Genomic DNA, 20,000 nt, shown 5'->3' with positions numbered 1-20,000 from the left:
GTCTATCCACCTGCAGCAGATCTCCTCTAATCCGAGGTCCCTTGTAGCTCTCGTCAGTGACTGAAATGAGGTGTTATCAAACGCCCCTTCTATGTCGAGGAATGCCCCTAAAAGCACTTCTCTTGTTTCGAACGTCGACTCCACTTTGCTTACTAGCTGATAGAGTGCCGATTCGGTTGATCGTCCTGCTGGATAGGCATGCTGGTCTTGGTGAAATGGTCTTTTTCCCATTAACCTGTCCATTAGTTTCTCAAGAGCCTTTAGTACGAACCACATAAGACTGATGGGTCTAAAAGCCTTTGCCGTAGAATAGTCCAGACGCCCATTCTTGGGTATAAAAGCTACCCTGGTCAGCCTCCAAATTCTCGGTATATATCCTAAGGCCAGACTAGCTCTTAGTAGTCTACAAAGTTTGCTCGTCAGTAGGTCTACATGCTTTTTTTAGAAAAAAAGAAAAAAAAAAGAGATAAGATCTGCGATCTTTCAATATACTGAATATTTTTAAACTGCACAGACCACAGGTTTGGCGGGAATTGTACTAAACTATAGACCGACGAAATTATCTTTTATAAAATATGAACGTGTAGTGTAAAAAAATCGCTATCTATTTGGTCTTAATATCTGAACTGTGCGATTTGGCATACAGATCAAAACGTTGCGTGTAACAGACTGATGACAGTTCTCAGGGCCGGCGGAAGGGCCGGGCGACGCCCGGGGCGCCGGATGCGTGGGACGCCACGACAGTAACTAAAATATTTAAAAACAGTAATCTAAACAAGTAGTAACGAATAATCAGATCAATAATTAATCGATACTATCAATTTCCACATTAAAATAGTAGCAATTACCACACCACATAGGGAAGAAATATCTGACTAAACATTATAAACACTACTATATCCGAGACATATCCTATTATAGTTTACTGAAATTATGCTCAAAAAATCCTTCGCACGAAAGCTTTATCATAGTTTTGATTTCTTCTATTCTATATGTTTTTGGGTGCTCTATTTTTTCGCGGAAGAATATTAAATAAAATAAAATAAAAACATATCTGATTTGTTCGTGGTATTTTGGTTATAACTCAAAAGCTAATAACTTTTTGTAAATAACAACCCTTCTTTCTATAATTCTTGTTTTTATAAGTTTTTAAACAAACTGTGGGCCAAGAGCCAGGCATATCTAATTGACAGTTATAGACTGACCGCTCAAAATCGCACTTTTTCTTCTTTCTACTACCCACACCCTTTATTTGTTATTAATGGCTGATATGCCCTAAAATTATATGAGGCAAATATTCATTCGCAAGAAGCTGAAGAGGATCCCGATATCCTTATTATCAAAAAAAGCTTGCATCATTAATTAAATTAATTTATTCACAGTAGTGGGAAAGATATCAATCTTTTGGTGATTTTGATTGTTCCGGATTGAATATGTAGTAATACACGGAAAATGGTAGCAGAATCGTAGAATTTTCTCATTAAAGGAATCACACAAAAAAAAATCACAAAGAAATGCATCTCAAACACTGGCTGATTCTCATTTTGAAGCCGAAAAAACTGTATATGATTATATACTGATTCTGCACGAAATAATTGATTGTGAAAAAGAAAAATTCTTATAGAAAAATAATGCAACTGCTTGCAACTAAATACTAATGTTTTCAAAGATCACTTATACCAGAACCAGAACGAGACTGCCGAAGTTGGAATTCTATTTCTTATAGCTCTATATACCGGGGCGTCTCAAAAGTGGCTCACCCCTATAAATTGTATAATTTTTCAGAAGATAAAACGAGACTTGGTGTGTGAGTATACGACATTAGGATTAATTGACATATTCATTTGTTTTTGGTCACTTCCTGTTTCACCGGAAATTACTACAACTTTTGATTTTTAAATAGCACTCTCGGTATATTTCTATTTTATGCGATAGAAAACGACACTCCATAGATTAATGAAACAAGTTTAGATTGGAAAGTGCCCATAAGGACAATGTAAACACTATTTGGCGCTATTCTTGCAACGGTCGCGACCCAAAACTTTTGAAAATTTCGGAGCGGTTCGGCTTTTTCCGGAATTATATCGCCAAATATTGTTTATTCAAATTTATTATTATTTTCGTTTAATTTTATAAATAAAATACAGTGTGTTGCATACAAGAAACTTTATTTTATATAAGGACGCATGTATGAAATACCTATGAAACATTGGAAACCGACGTTATGCCACGATCCTCGATGGTTTTTGCAGTTCACAGCACAGCGTTTTAAGTTTTTAATGCCACTTTTTCACAATTATCACCGGTTGGAGTAAATAAAACTTGAATTAAACTCACAAGATAGCAATAATTACTTTGAAAATGGACGCTATAAACACTTTCAAACAATTTCTTTAATGAGAGCGGTTTAGATTTTGAAAGATTATTATGATTTTTGAAGATTCTGACTTTGACAAGAGAAAATTATTTCTGTTTTTGTTTGTCGTTGTTCTTAGCGACCGCTATGGCAGCGCCAGACCGCGTATAACGGTCGCGACCCAAAATAATTACGCGACCTAAAATTTTTACGATCTTTCCAATCTAAACTTGTTGCATTTATCTATGCGACACTCTGAATAGAATGACATATTATATGTCAACTTTTGACATTTTCGCATATGGCTTGTTTGAAATTGTAACATGCGGTTCATAACAATTTGACTCGAAATAAAGTGTGTAGTATCAAATTATTCGTAAAAAAATGTTTTTTCCAAATATGCTAATGAGCCACCCTTGTTCCATTTGAAAAAATTGATATATGATTAAAAATACGATTTGAGCATATTTTAACCGGCCAGAACAAGACACGAAGAACATTAAACTATCAAATCTATTTTTCCAAGTCTCCTTGTTTAAAAATTAGTGTTTTTAACACAGCCATGGCACTCAAGATTGAAATTTAAAATACGACTCTTTAAGCAAACATATCAAAAGTTGACATATGATATACCATTCTACTCAGAATATCATTTTTTATCGAATAAAGTAGAAATATACCGAGGGTGCCATTTAAAAATCAAAAGTTTTAGTAATTTCCGGTGAAACAGGAAGGTACCAAAAACAACTGAACCCGGCAATCAGTCCTAATTTATGTCATATACTAACTATAGTGGTAAGTCACTTTCGAGACGCATACGATTTAGAAAAGAAACAACAACCGCAGAATAAGATTAAACGAAGAGGAGAATTTTGAAGAATCTTTAAGTGAAAATATATTGTTATCCTGCTAAGCATATTTATATAAATATGCTTAGTTGTAGTTAAAGTATAGTATTGAAGGAAAGAGAGAGTTATAATAATTATTTGGTTTTAAAAACTAAGGGGGGAGGGGGGGGCGCCAGATAGGGTACTCGCCCGGTCTCAATATTTTGCTTGTGTCTAGCCCTAGCAGGCAACTATTAAGTCCGACCAATCACGTTAGAGTTTTTGACAAACACAAATGAATTAACACACTTCAAATAACAACGTTAACCAACCTGATTGGTCAAGCTTAAATGTATAATATACACTTCCCTGACAGTTCTGTTTCTGTCATCACAACAACATGAACAGCCACAGTCAATATAACTGTTATTTTATTAATTAAGTATATATATATATATATATATATATATATATATATATATATATATATATATATATATATATATATATATATATATATATATATATATATATATATACAGGGTGTTCCATTTAAAAAAACATAACTATAGTTCATATCTTCAAAAATATTCTTTTCATAGAGAAACAGACTACGCCACTGTATTCTACGTAGAAATTTCTACAATAAACAGTTTTCATCTTCTGAATACCTTTAACAATAACAGAAATACAGAGGGTGTCCCAAATTGCAAAATTTTCAAAAAGACCCTGTAGTTCAGAAGCGAAGAGGGCTATGAAAATTTTGTTTACGGCATCTTCCGTTTGACAAAAAAGTGGCACAGGTTTGTGCAAACCGCATCCTTCTATCTTTACGAATAACGGAGATACCGTGTATAATTTCAACTAAACTGGGACACCCTGTACAACTAACTTGATACCGTTTTTTTCGATCGTACGGTATGATTAGAGAAGCAGTTTATTCCATACATTGAAAAAAAAAATATTCCTACTTACCGAAAAACAAATTATCCAAATTTAAGTAAAGGAAATTTTTAAATATACCACTTAAAAATTTCCATTAGATGCTGATTATTAAAAGTTTTTGAAAAAAATGAGACTATATTTTCTTAATAGACTAGGGTATAAATTTTATTTCGTAACAACAAGGGTAATAATTAGATCAAGTAGGTTTTTATCAGTGGCGTGCGCCGAAGTAATTTTGATGGCATAATTAAAAAAAAACATTATCTGCAGCAACGCTAGTGAAATACTGTTTCATTATGCTCTACCCCCTCCCACTAAAATTATTTTGTCAAGTATTTCTGACCTTCATCTTATGATAACATTACAATTTTAATTTTGTAATCAAGTTGAAAAGTGCATGTTACACAAGTTATCAGTAGTATTGCAAACCTGATGGTGACATATAAATATAGTTTACAGTTAGTCCAAAGCACCCATTAAAACGTATATAACTTTATAATATAAAAAGTTAATTACTGTATTATTTATTTTGGGAGACGTATTTTTGTTAAATAAAATAATTTCTTTGAACATTCATGAAATGCATATTGTTCAGTTTTATACAATTGAATAGATAATATTAAATGGGATACCTACTGTATATTTTTTTAGGTATTCAGTACAAAAAACTGTAACATACCTTAAGTACAACAAAAAAATCGATCAGGTGTGCTTTACATTACAACCAGGGTTCGGAAAACTACGTGTTACTTTTCAAAACTACATAAACTACATTACATGTAGTTAATGTAGTTTATGTAGAGGATGTAGTTTATGTAACCTATGTATGTAACTTTCAAATATAAAAGGTTTGAGGTGAGGTTATAATAAGTTGAAGCTTTAAAAACACATAATGTATTTCAGAAAACAGAAGAAATATAGCTTTAAATATAATATTTACATCATATTATCTCTATTACACCTCATACAAAGGAAAATTATTCAGAATATGAATACATAGTTTATTAATGTAGTTTTCATGTAGTTAATGAACGGGAAAAGCCGTAGTTTTTGAAGAAAAGCTACACGTAGTTAATCAGGTAAATTACGTTTTAATTAACTACTTCCGAACCCTGATTACAACTAAAAAAATCTTACAGAATAAATTTCACCTTGATAGGCTTGGTGCATTCTCCGCCGGTGCTGCCACCATCGGAGAATATTGTAAACAACTAGTATATACAAATACACGGGTTTAAATAGCGAGTATACGAAAAATTTATTATATAATTATTCTAAAAGCGTTAGAAAGTATAATTTGTGAAAATTCTAATAATAAAAATAAAAAAGAAAATATTTTGATATCTTCAGAAGGTCTAACTTGTATTACAATTTATTATTCCAGCTAAAAAAAAATTTAGGTGAGTTCAACTACGGTAGCGAGCATACGAGTAGTTTTAATCATCGGTTTTGCTAGTGGGATCATAATTGGGCCTATTTCGGCTATAACGATTTTGTTTAAAAGTACATAATTATAATTTTAGAAGATGTTCATAAAAAAATGTAATCACTATAGTCGATTAAAAAAGTATACCATTAATATTGTAAATTATATTTTACCCTCTTATAGTATATGTCTATTTAATTTTTTGATTATCTAACGAGCACTTTTTTTACTCACTTGTTTCGTCAAACTGCTTGAATCCATTTTTGGTTTTGATCAAATCGGTGTGAGAAACTATTAAGCTAAAAAATATTGTTTCGGGAGAGTTGAATATCCGGGAAGTTGAGTTATTGAATGTTATTGCATCCAACAACGATCTAATTACGCTCTCCTTTACGCGTTAACATTTTTTTTGCAATTTTATTAACATTTGAAATTGTTACAAGACATCGTTACATCACACAAACCTCGTACTTGGGTGTTTTATAGTCTCAATAACTGCAAAAAACTAAATTACTTAAATATTATGACAAAGCCACGATTTCAATATTATTTTAATGGGTGAAATACATACCTACTGATAATTTCTGATTTCTGCCGTTGAAACGCTGCGGTCTGAATCTGTTGAAATCAACTGAAATGCACCAAGCCTATAGGAATTATTTATCTATCAACATACCAAAAACGCTTGCTCATAAAACTTTTTGGTCATACTGTTTTTAAAAGTCTAATCCATGATTTCTTTTATTTCAGGATCCGATATCGTGCTTCCCTGTAAATCTGTTGGCAATCCAAAACCAGATCTATGGTGGATCGATCCCAACTCGAAAACTATAGAAGACGGAATGGACAATGGAAAATTCGTACTATTACCCGATGGAGAACTAAGCATTCGGTCAATTACTTGGGAAGATATGGGCGTGTACATCTGCATGGTTAAAAATTCAGTAGGTGATGACTCCGTCGAGACATTCTTATATCCTATGCAAGTAAGATCGAAATTCACGATTTTAAAGTAACAAAATATTTACGTAAATATATTTATTTACAGGAATCCAACAAATAACGATGACCAGATTGCAAGCACCTAGGCTGAATAATTCTAGTCATTTCATTCCAAGAGAAGTGCAATCTTGGTTACTTACTATTATTAACTAGTATTTAAAATTGATGAGGTATTAATAGGTTAAGGACAGTACTTATTTATAATTAAATTATTTCCTCTAAAAGAATCTCAATAAATCAAAACCAACCATAAAAAGTAATTAGTTGTTTAATTTCATATTTCCCATCCACCAACACCATGTATTGATGATTAATGACATCTAATCTGTAATGAATACATAAGTACTAAAAAATGGATTAAATTTTATAAAACACAAATTTTTATGTTTGTAGTTATTTAAAAATTAACCGTCTTTTTTATGTGGTTTTAGTCTCATTTGTAGCTACAATCTATATCTATACTAATATATAAAATCCTTAAGTGACTGACATACTGATTAATCACGATCCTGCTCAAACCACTCAACGTAAGAAACTCAATTTTGGCATACAGGTTGATTCTAGGGTGTAGAGGTTCGATAAGAAGGGATTTTTCGAAATTGCAGTTCCAAGAGGGTGAAACCACCCCTCAAATATTACAATATTTTTTATTTAAAAAACGGTCAAGTTTTCGAAAAAACGCTTAAACACGTATATTTTATTTTGTTTTTTTACATATTTGAAGAACCGAAAATTCTGGTCATTGATTAATCACGATCCTGCTTAAAGCGCTTGACGTAAAAAGCTGATTTTTGGAAAACAGATTGACTTTAGGCTGTAGAGGTTCGATAAGAAGGGATTTTTCGAAACTCGAATTCTAAGGGGGTGAAATTATCCCTCAAATATTAAAATATTTTTTTTTATTTAAAACCGGTGAGTTTTTCGGAAAGCTCTTAACCACGTATATTTTATTATGTTGTTTACATATTTTAAGATTTTTTAGAAATTTATACAGGGTGTTTCATAAAATATGACCATTGAGTAATCACTATTCTGCTTAAACTGCTTGACGTTTAAAGCTGATTTTTGGCAAACGGATTGACTGAGGGGTGTAGAGGTTCAATAAGGAGGGGTTTCTCGAATCTCAAATTCCAAGAGGGTGAAAACGCCCCTCATATATTACAATATTTGTTATTTAAAAAACGGTTAGTCTTTTGGGAAAACGCTTGGACAAGCATAATTTTTTGTTTTTTTTTACATATTTTGAATTTTTTAAAAAAATCATACAGGGTGTTCCAAAAAGTTGGGCAATTTCTTAACCACGATTCTGCTTAAACTGCTTGACGTAAAAAGCTTATTTTTGGCAAACGGATTTTTCGAAAGTAAAATTCCAACAAGAATAAACTACCCCTCAAATATTACCAAGTTATATAATAATATTGCCATATTGTTTTTTTCTCATGCTGACATAAATGTGAGAAAATTTTATCCAGTTTGTATGTTAATGGAAATTCTTGCTTTGCTTTATCATCATCATTACAAATGATTAATTCGACGCGAACAAAGTCGCTGGTACACGCTAGTAAATTAATAAAATAGGTAATAAGGAAATCGGCAATCGGTAATATAGAAACAGAACACATTTATATTAACATTAAAAAATAGGTACATAAATTGAATTTTGGCTTGACTTGACGGTAATTACTTTGATTTAAAGAATTTGGCCGGCTTAACTCGCAGATAATCATGATTTAAATAAAAAATATAGACGGAAGTCATAAAAACGACTTAAGTTACATTATATTGATTTTTAAATCGTTTTAATTTTAGAAAACACAGAGATCAAATAAACTTTTAGTCACGTGAGACGTGTTTAAGCTTAACCGGCAGCATATAAACATTCTTTAAGCGGCCCATACATTATCAAACAAGTCGCGCAAAAAGCAATGCGCAACGTTCCGTTGCACAACTGCATCACCCATGCACTTAGTAAAATTTTGATCAAACTTTTTATTAAAAGTTGTGCATTGTTTGAGAAACAATCATGTCCTCAATTGCCATTGCGACAATTATTATCGTATATACCCTAGATGATTTCAATGATACCAAAAAACGAAAAAGAAAACAAAGAATTTGGATGAATGAACTAAAAGAACTAAAATATTGCACAACGAAGCGCAACACACACTTACACTACACAACGCACTGCGCAAACGCCTGTTGCTCAAAAGAATTCAAACATTCTTGAAACTTATCAAACAATTGCGCAACGCATCAAATGTTACCATACATTGGCAACTCGTTGCGCAACAGTATGTATGGGCTGCTTTACAGACCTACGGCACGAACAAAATTTACTTGGTTTTTATTGGTCAGCGTACGAAAGAAGACAACACAGCAGAGCGGCCAAAGGTTCAGAGCGGCGACATCCTTTGGGATCTTTCAAAGGACTAACCAACGCTATCCACCCCACCAAATAACCAACTTAATTAACGCAACTAACCTCGACACTGGTAAAAAAATATAAAAAACAAAAAATATAAATTAGTAAAAACCAACCAACCTCACCAAAAAACCAATGAATTAACACCCTCCAAATAACCACGCTAACCAACCCGCCAAGTAACTAAACCAATCCAACCAAAAAGAGTGAAACCAATTGCTGTCCTCCATTCGCGAATTTCAAGTTCCAGAGCTTTACGCCCGTTGGGCCCTGGGCTACTCAGAACGGTTCTGAAAGGAGCTGTGCGTAAGGCTGTGCGCGATAGCCTGGCGCCTCCATATGGCGCGGTACAGTTCTGAACTTTATGACTCAATTGAATGGAGTGAGAGTATCGCGTTCTTGAACAGTTCAGAGCTGCACAACTGCGTAAATGGAGGACAGTAAATGCAATCAAATCACGCTATAAGCAAAAAAAATATAAAAAAGTTTTGGTCCTGCGCGGCGTGAGATTTGAACCACGGACCATTCGCTCACGAAGCGATAGCATCAGACACGGAGCCACAGGTGCTCTTGCAAAATTGCCTATAGCTAGGCGTTACTTTCCGCCGTTCAGCTTTCTTTCGTACGCTGACCAATAAAACCAAGTAAATTTTGTTGGTGCCGTAGGTCTGTAAAGAATGCTTATATTGGCTTATATGCTAACCGGCACAGCGCAGCGTAAGTAAATAATCCGCTAGTAAAAAATTGTAAGCTTAAAATAGGTACCACAACACAATTCATTTAAACCAAAATCTCGTAATACAAAACAAAATTGTCAAAACGAATGACATTTGCTGTCCTCCATTCGCGAACTTAAGTTCCAGTGGTTTACGCCCTGAGCTACTCGAGAACGGTTCTGAAAGGAGCTGTGCGCAATAGCCTGGGGCCTCCATATGGCGCGGAACAGTTCTGAACTTTATGACTCAATTGAATGGAGTGAGAGTATCGCGTTCTTGAACAGTTCAGAGCTGCACAACTGCGTGAATGGAGGACACCAAATATCAGGAAATAAATAAATAAATGTAGCAACGAGACATTTTTTACACCAGAGCACCCTCGATGACGTAACTAAAAGTTTAATTGGTATTACTTATAACTTAAGACTCTAAGTCTTGAGAAACTGACTTGTTGCAGCTCTGATAACAATGATGAATAAATTTTAATGATTATTTTTTAAAATAAAAAACAATGGCTATTTAAACAAATCATTTTTATTTGAAATACTTCTTCCCCTTAGGAACCAAAATTTCATAAAGATCAGTCTTAATACTTAAAAAAACTTAGAAAATAAATATAAATTCTAAGTACAACATAAATTATTAATATATACAATAAAATCTCGCTTTGTACACAAGAGCTACACATATTTATATACAAATTTATGATATTCCGACTGTTTTAACTTATTGAACACAATAAAAACGATTTACATAAGTGCAAACATTTTTAGGCTGCAACATTGAAGCAGCACGTGTTTCAAGGTTGTGTTAGAAAGAATGGCTCACAATATTTCTAAAAACAACTCATACAAGCATTTTTTATTAATAAAAATATTAAAAAATAATTTATTGCAATTGTTATAGCGTGTCCAATAATAATAATAGATGACAAAATACATCTCAAAAAATCGAAGAGAATTTATCATAATTCGATTTTATATCTATTTACCAAATTTCATAAATGTATTTGTTGACTTTAATGTAATGTTCAAACGTATTTTAACTATAATGCAAACTATAATGGCAATATTGATAAAGTAGAGACCTTGTAAATCATTCTATATTAACATATTAATTAAATGTCCTAAATGTAGAATATAATATCACATCACAAATAACAATACTGGCCTTTTTTTCTCTATTGGCAATTTGAAAATTCAGTTAGAACAACCTAAAAACACGGAGCTTTTACATTTCTTTTAACGCAAATTCAATTAAAATTATCCACTTTACTAAAGCAAGTTAGTAGTTGTTTGTATATTTTAATAAAAATAAACAATTAATTAAAATATATGAAATTAAAGAAACATCAATTGAGGCAGACAACATTTTTGCTAGTATAAATTAAATTTCTGGGTAAATATGCACTAAAGATCACATTAACATGGGATAATTGGAAAAACAATTTTAAGTAATTTTAACTTCTACTCTACAAGTTTAAAACTTAAAAATTTTGTTTGAAAAAAACTGTAATACCAATATATTTTCTAATTACATTAAAATATTTTATTAATATTTTATACTATGTTAGTAAAAGATCGACAATAATAAATTAAATGATGGTTTTTTTTTGTACATTACAATTTCTATTTTGTGAAAACCAAAGAATGATTGTTTTAAATTTTCTAGATATGTAACAGGTAGTATATTTATTTTTTATACCAATTATTGATTTTTATTCACCATACTTTTAAACAGTTTGGTAAAAAATTAAACAATAATTGATATTATAACTTAATATAAGAATATTACAAACTGGAAATATTTTATAAAAATAAAAATGTAATTGAAAATTAAAAGCATTCATAGTTAAAAACAATCTGTAACATTAAAATTTCTATATCTCTCAATTTGACGAAAAAAATGTACTTATTAAAGTTCAAATGCTTTACCTTGTATAACAAAATATATGTATAATAAAAATATGGTAAATGAAAAATAAATAAAACGTGTACTTCTGTTTAAAAAAAATTAATACAAATTCTCTACAAAAAATAGTGAAAATGAATAATTTTTAATTTGTATTATACAAGCATTGACAACATAGCAGCTAAATTAATAATTAATAAATAAATAATTTAAGTAAAATAAATATCTAAAGCTCATCACTATTTATCACAAATAATATAAGCTGCCAAATTTGCCAAGAATTTAATATATTCTAAATGTATCTCGTTTATTTTGTAAAATTAATACAAAACTATTCAGATATTTAATAACATATATCTCAGAAAAACTATTATAATATCATCAGGTGCATCAGTATGATAAAAAAGACAAATGCATGACAGCACTGAAAAAAGACTAGGAACGGGGTAAAATACAATTTTTATACTCATAAACATGAATGAGACGTCATGAGAGTCATTTTGAAACAAGTCAGGAGGTCTTAAGTTCGAGAGGTCCGAGTTCGAGGTTGCATCGGGGCATATTTTTTTTAATTTTATTTTCGTTAATATTCTGATTGTAAAATATTAAATACATATCTGAAACAATAATTCAAGGATTTATCTCTTATAGTTTTCGAGATAAAAAATAAAATATGTGTAAAATTGACAAAAAAATAATTTTGAATAAGCACTGGTAAAATTATGAATTGAACATTTTTAAAGTTGATATTTGAGTTATAACGAAAGTCGGAAACACAAGTCGTTAGAAAACTAGAATTAATTCAATTGATATTATCTGACTTAATTAATTATACGATAAAAAAAGTTTTTTTAAAGTTTGTGAATTAGGCAAACTTCTTTAATATTATTATTGAATGTACAGGGTGTCCCATTTTGGTTGAAATAATAATCATCTCCGTTATTAGTAAAGATAGGAGGATGCGGTTTGCACAAACCTGTCCCACTTTTTTTTTTCAAACGGAAGATGCTGTCAAAAAATGTTCATAGGTGGCAGTAAATAGTGAAAATAACTATAGAGTGATATATATTTTTGAGAAGCTTATGGCAAGCCAGATCATATCATTTATAAATATACAGAGTGTCCCATTTAAGAAAGCATAACGTTAGTTAATATGTATCTTCAAAAATATTATTTTCGTAGAATAGCATACTACGCCACTGTATTCTACGTAAAAAGTTCTACAATAAACAGTTTTCGCCTTCTCGATGCCTTTCACAATAAAAGAGATACGGGGGGCGTCCCAAATTGCAAAATTTTCAACAAGACCCTGTAGCTCAAAAACGAAGAGGGCTACGAAGATTTTATTTACAGCATCTTCCGTTTAGGTTAGGAACAGATTTGTGCAAACCGCACTCTTCTATCTTTTCAAATAAAATAACATGTTAAAAACGTTTGAACGCCACTGATCAAACAGAAATAAAGTCAGCCATGTTGAAATCTAAAAGTTTCTTGAAATACTTCTTCAGTCATTTTATTTAATGAATAACAGGCTATCATCCTTGTAGTTCAAAATCAAGTCGTTCTTTATTTCTTACTAAAGAGATACAGGGTGTCCACATATATTTTAGCCAAATCTCTAATGGTTTTAGAAAAAAGTTTAAATTATTAGAATTTTAACGTTATGTTTGGTTTTAGAAGTTTTTACATTTTTCTCTAAATAGTGTCACAGTCTAATTTTCAAAATAACAAACCATCAGTATTGCTAATGTTGACATAAATTGAAAACTTGAAGTAAACAATGTTCTATGTGATAATCATTAGTTCAAAATAAACAACATTTTTGTTATGTATAAGAATGGGCAGTGTGTCTGTTAAGACTTTTTTTTTAATACAATTATAAAATTATAAATAGCTGTGGCCGCCGCCGTGGCACTTAGCGTTTTGCTTTATATATTTGATTTTGGAACTTATAGTCTAAGAGCTAGCAACGTTTTCGAGAAAGTATTTTAAGACGTTGGCTGTTTGATATATCTTTTACTATGCTCTCTGGAACATCATGCGGCCCATCTGGCTGCCAATACCCGTTGCGTTCACTACTGCACATCGAAAGAAGATCCTATATATATTTTTTTTAATTTAGTCCTATAAATTCTAGTATTGAATATAAATCGAAAATGCCTCCATAGCGCAGTGCGTAGAGTTTCTGCCTATCAAGCGAGGAGCCAGAGTTCGAATCCGGATCATTGCCAAAACTTTTTTATTTTATTTTCATTTATATTCTGATAGTAAATTATTAAATAATTCTGGTGATTCAAAAAAAAAACAAATATTTAATACTTTACTATCAGAATATAAACGAAAATAAAATAAAAAAGTTTTTGCACTGCCCCGGATTCGAACTCTGACTCCTCACTTGATAGGATCTTCTTCCGATGCGCAGTAGTGAACACAACGGGTATCGGCAGCCAGACGGGCCGCATGCTGTTCTAGAGAGCATAGTAAAAGATATATCAAAGAGCCACGTTTACCGGCAGCCAGACGTCTTAAAATACTTGTTTTTCCGACGTTGTTAGCTCTCGTACTATTAGGACATTTACAAACAAAAGATGACAAACCGATTTTTGGCACTTACATTATTTAGAGTAAGATCTCAGAGCAATCAGACATAACTTATTTTCACAAGGATGAAACCTTAGGCTCTCAATAGTGCTCTCATGTGCTTTGAATACCGGCTTGTTTGTAAGCCTGTGACAAATTGGCAGATACCAGGTGAGAAAGATAACTAAAAATTAGAGTGACTTAACTTAAATTTGTATGGCTGATTTTTATATATATATATATTGTAGAATATTACTCTGAAGTAGTATCAAAAGAATTAGACACTTTCCATGGACCAGAATCAGATGCTTTGAAGCTCCACAAGAAATAGAACTACTTATTTTTACATGTCTGATTTTTACATATGTTATTAAGACAGCTATTATAAAGTTATATTTAATCAGTCAGACAAATTGTAATGATCAAACAATTTCTCCGAGCTAATTATATTGCTAGCATATAGAATAATGCAAACAAAAAACAACCATTAATTTATTAATTAATTATATATTATTATATATATTTAATTAATAACATATGTAAAAATCAGACATGTAAAAATAAGTAAAGTTCATTTATTTCTTGTGGAACTTTATAGCGTCTGATAAAATTTCTGGTCCATGGAAAGTGCCTGACACTTTTGATACTCTTCAGAGTAATATTCTACAATATATATATATATATATATATATATTTATTAAATCGACGGAGTCAGACCCGGTACGTTTAAGATAGGCCGTCAGACCCGGGGTATATCGGACGAAAAATGTTCAAGCGATGCCTTCAGGCCCTGATGCTGGACCGTTTAATTTGTATATATATATATATATATATATATATATATATATATATAAATCAGCCATACAAATTGAAGTTAAGTAATTCTTATTTTTAGTTACCTTTCTCACCTGGTATCTGCTAAGGTGGCACAAGGCAAACCCCCCAAACACGCCTGTATCACATGTATTCAAAGCATATGAGAGAACTACTGAGAGCCTAAGGTTTCATCCTTGTGAAAATGTTATGTCTGAGTGCTCTGGGATCTTGGACTAATTTACTTCAAGTCTTCACTTGTATTTTAATTAACAGTGTCATCTATTGGATTCTTCAGTTGAATAGATAGTTTTCTTCCTTTTTCAAAAATTGTTATTTTCTTTAATAGTTGATGTAACAATTTTGAATAAAATATTGTTACATTAGGCCGTTCAGTTTTAAAATATCTACTTACGATTTTTAGTTATTCTGTAAATTATAATGTAGTGATTCAGACAAAACTCTAAAACTTACATAATATAACCTCTTTTTTCTAAAACCAATATTTACTGAGATAGTTTTTAGCTGAAACATAGGTAAATACCCTGTACCAAAAGTTAAAATAAAAAATAGCAAACTAAAATCTGACTATACATCCAACATAGTCCAGTTTTATATTTTTAAAATATGTACTGGCCATAATAATACCACCTGTTACATAATGACAATACAACCTACAACTCGACAATCAAGAATTAGTCAACCACTATTTACCCTCAAAGCTGTAGTGAATGGTCTGCTCGAGGGCCCATTATTAAAAACACAAACAATTATGTTAGTACTACTCCACAACTATATATGCCGTCATGAAAGTATACTATCCAAATCCAATGCGTTAGTCTGTAAATGTGCTGTGCTTTGCTGCAAGTTCAAAATACTGTTTATCGCACTCTGCACTTGCTCGTCTATACTGTTATTTTCAGACTCTTCTTCTTTAGGATTGCTATTTACAGAAGAAGATGTAGCTGCTTGGGAGGTTGTGCCGTCAAAACCGCACTTGGACTGTATCGAAGTCGAAGTACTTATGTTAGTATTGCTATTGCTACACTGTACACTATTTACACTGGGATCGTGTTTTTTCGTATGTTTATCAACACGAAATCGTTTTAACGTCTCCAAACGAGAATCACTACTAGACGACCGTTTTAAACTGTTTTGGTTCACGACGATTTGAGACGGGGGGTGCGGCATTTGCTGCTGTTGTTGAGTGATATTGCGATTGTTATGACAGTGACTATTTTGCGAATCCAAATGTTGACTCTTGTCTGGTAAACAGCCTAATTCTCTTTGAATACAAGCCCATTCATCATATTCTTCCTCGCCTGCGGAATCAGAATGACTTCCCTATACAAATAAAATCAGTTAGAAAAAATATCATCAAAATACTATACAGGGTGTTTCAAATTCGACACTCAGCATTGGGATCTTGGGAACGGTAAGAGATACAGGGTAGCTTAAATTGAGGCTTTCGTAAAACTGAAGTTTATTTTCACAGAAAAAAATTACAAATATCTCAAAGAATTTTTTTAGCTTTTTTAGCATAATTTAAGTTTACCGATAATTAAAGTATTTAGATATATACAGCTTGCTAAAAAATTCATGACAAAATCGCGAAAAATAAAATATATATATACAGGGTGTCCCAGGCTGTGCTGTGAATTATGACACAACGAGACCTATTGATTAAAAATATTTACAATATGGCGGTACTTCCGGATATACCGGAAGTTGACAGCAACTTTCTTATTTTAAATGGGTGCCCCCATTTTTTATTACATAGTTTATTTCTCTGTAAAATTTTAGGTATTAAAATTATATAAGGATTCTTGCCACTTAACTGCTGATATAGAAATTTAATTCTACGCTGTGTTTGTCATAATGTGGATCAACCTGCTCTCACTACCGGTTTCGGAGTCCTACTCCATCATCATGTGAGCTTGGGCAAATCCACAAAATGACAACCACAGCGCAGAGATAGTTAATTCCGACTTGTCGGAAAGTGTCGGTTAGATATTAAGTCCCGAACGGGAGATAGCGGCCTGCGTGCAATGGTAGTACTTTCGTACCACTGAGGCGCAACTATCGATAGTAAAAAGATGGTAAAAGGCTTTTTTTTTCAGGCAAGCCAAATTATAAAATAGAAAATAATGCCTTATATAATTTTATTATATACCTATACTGCAAGAAATTTGTTTTCTATTTTATAATTTTATGTTTTTGATATTAAACACTTTATACCTATTAACCGTTTTTGAGAAAAAAAAATTTAAAATTTTTGGACAAAAAAATCGGCCTGTCAAAAATATGTGTATAGCCTAAACATCAAATTTAGTGATTACTACAGCCACTGTGCTATAAAGAGAAGACATGTGGCTATCTATTTCTAAAATTAAATTGTTCGAATGTCATATAATAATGGCCGCAGCTGTCATTGAATTGAGCGATTAAAAAATTATCAAAAATATTTTTTTTACAAATGGTAACCCATCGTTTTTAAGTTATTTAAGATTTAATTTTAAAGCGTATATTTTTCTTGATTTTAACCAGTAGCCTATAACCACAGATCATACAGATTATAAACTTATCGTCAAAAGCATTGTTTTTCGTGGTTCCAATTTTCGGAGTCGCGCACTAGTTAGGTTGCTAGTTTGAGCACAAGCACGTTCACTTATGGCCTCTAAAATTGTGCACAGCGCCTGACCGGCCATGTGACCGGCCCAGTTATTACGCTGTTTAAACGGGAGTTTATTTTTGCGCACAAGAAAATTTATTCGTTTGCTCATCGTCATGAAAAACAATTTTCGTACCACGAATTAGGGACAAGATTTTTATATGTATCCTTATAGGATACCTAATCTGTGCTATAACTTTAAATGTCAAGTGATGTAAAACAATAAATCTCTCATATTGTGACACTTTGTTCAAAAAGCAGTATGTTATCGATAATCATTTCCAATCCAACTATTATATATCACTAAAGAGCGAAAATAATAATAATAATAAATAATAATAAAAATATTTATTTCAAAAATGATCTAAATATGTACATTAAAATTACAAATATATAGACATACTGAAATATTGTCAGCGGTGAAGAGACTTTTATATTAAGAATTCATTGATTGAGTAGGGTTCCAATTGAATTAAAGTTTTTTCAACGATTTCTTATAGGTTTCTTGACTTTCGATTGCTCATATGTCTTCAGGGAGGCTATTGTAAAACTTTACACACATATATACTGGATTTTTTTCAGTTAGGGTGAGACGATGTGAGGGGAACTTGGCATCACTGAATCTTGTTTGGTATTCATGAGATTTTTCCATTTCAAATAGGGACTTATGTTTGAAGATGAATATTAAACACTCATATATATAAAGAGCTAGAAGCGTCATAATTCCGAAGCATTTAAAGTGTCCTCGACAGCTTTCTCTGTACTGAAGTTTCTTTATAAGTCTTATAATTCTTTTCTGAATCACAAAAATTTTTGCAGTTTCTGAATTTGATCCCCAGAGAATAATTCCATATCTCAGCAGTGCCTCAAAATTTCCACAGTATAGTGTCTTCATTGAGTCTGGGTTCACATAACTTGACACAATTCTCAGACCGTAAGAAATTGTGCCAAGTCTCAAGCATAGCTTATAAATATGTTGGGTCCACTTTAAGTGCTCGTCTATGTAAATACCAACAAATCTGCATTCACCACCAAGGCTGACATCCATTTCTCCAAATTGCTCGCTAATTCAATTTTCTTCTGTTGTGTTCGAAAAATTAGTGTATTAGTTTTTTCTTTATTTAGCATTAGTCTATTTGCCTCAAACCATTCCTCTACTTTCATGAAAGCCTTACTGCCATTCTCCTTCAGAATATCTTGTATTGAACCATGAGTAAGTATATTAGTGTCATCTGCATAGCATGTAAGGCTAAAATTTGCATTTCTTGTTGGTTGACTAATATCGTTTAAGTAGATGATAAAAAGTAGTGACCCAATGATACTGCCTTGAGGTACACCAATATTCGATTTTTGTATACTGGACTTACTAATCTTTTCGTCTCTCTATTTGTCAAGTATGATGTAATCCATTTGAGTTCTGGACCTCTTATTCCATATTTTTCGAGTTTTATTAGTAGTAAATGGTGGTCTAAAGAGTCATATGCTTTCGATAAATCAAGAAATATACCCATTGCCAGATCTTTATTTTCCAGATGTTGTATTATTGATGTAGTGAAATCGAACAATGCAGTAATGGTACCTTTGTTGATTAGCACACAAGCTTCATAATTTTCCTTATTTGTAAAGATGTTGTCAAAACAACTACCTCCAGTGTTTGTAATTCTAGTATTTTCAAAAATTGTTCTTTTTAAATTGAAAGAACACATTATGGACAGAACGTCTAGTGCATTGCTGCTTTCTTCATTGAAATTTATGTTAAAATCACCTGCTAAAAATATGGTCTTATTTTCAGTTGTTATGTTTAACAGTAATTGTTCTATTTTTTCCAGAAACACATCCATATTTCCACTTGGAGGCCTATAAATTGAGGCAGTTATAAATTGTTCATCTCCAATTTTACAGTCCATTACTGCACATTCAAATAAACCTTGATCTGATAGTTTTTGAAGAGATTTTCTTTCAAAGCTTGTAACATCCTTTCTCACATATACGGCAGCACCACCATGTTGACCATTTCCTCTGCAGAAAGATGCAACCAAATTAAAATTGCATATGCCCAATTGCTGAAGTTGATCCAAACTTTTCCAGTGTTCTGTTATGCACAGAAATACACAATCACTGTTCTCTGCTAATACACTCTCAATTTTGTCTATACTGTTTCCTAATGATTGTACATTTTGATGTATAATACTGAAGTTTTGGTTTTGGTGAATTACTGAGAATCTGTTATTACATGTAGTTATAAAAAAGAATTTTGATTATAGTTCTTCTGGCGTCGGAAGTCATATCTCTTAATACCTACATTTTTAGGCCAAAAACTAGGGTAAATAC

At 31.9% G+C, this 20,000-nt stretch overlaps 2 protein-coding genes across 4 annotated transcripts in view; one reads left to right on the top strand and one right to left on the bottom strand.

The window, feature by feature from the left end:
* The window catches only part of LOC115883104 (neural/ectodermal development factor IMP-L2), a 108,675-nt gene extending 101,858 nt beyond the window's left edge, over positions 1–6,817 (top strand). For both annotated transcript variants that reach the window (XM_030901398.1, XM_030901397.1), the window contains exons 5-6: positions 6,305–6,540; positions 6,603–6,817. In XM_030901398.1, coding sequence (XP_030757258.1) covers positions 6,305–6,540; positions 6,603–6,617 — 251 coding nt within the window. In that variant the 3' untranslated portion in view covers positions 6,618–6,817. The remainder of the gene's footprint in view (positions 1–6,304; positions 6,541–6,602) is intronic.
* An 8,246-nt stretch (positions 6,818–15,063) lies between these two features.
* LOC115883117 overlaps positions 15,064–20,000 on the bottom strand; it is a 36,656-nt gene continuing 31,719 nt past the window's right edge. For both annotated transcript variants that reach the window (XM_030901421.1, XM_030901420.1), the window contains exon 23: positions 15,064–16,342. In XM_030901421.1, the coding sequence (XP_030757281.1) occupies positions 15,803–16,342 (540 nt within the window). In that variant the 3' untranslated portion in view covers positions 15,064–15,802. The remainder of the gene's footprint in view (positions 16,343–20,000) is intronic.

This window comes from Sitophilus oryzae, unplaced genomic scaffold (genome assembly GCF_002938485.1).
Source record: "Sitophilus oryzae breed Bouriz unplaced genomic scaffold, Soryzae_2.0 scaffold_1809_pilon_pilon, whole genome shotgun sequence".
Taxonomy (NCBI): Eukaryota; Metazoa; Arthropoda; class Insecta; order Coleoptera; family Curculionidae; genus Sitophilus; species Sitophilus oryzae.
Note: the sequence above shows the minus strand (reverse complement) of the source record. Positions and strands in the feature narration are given on the sequence as shown.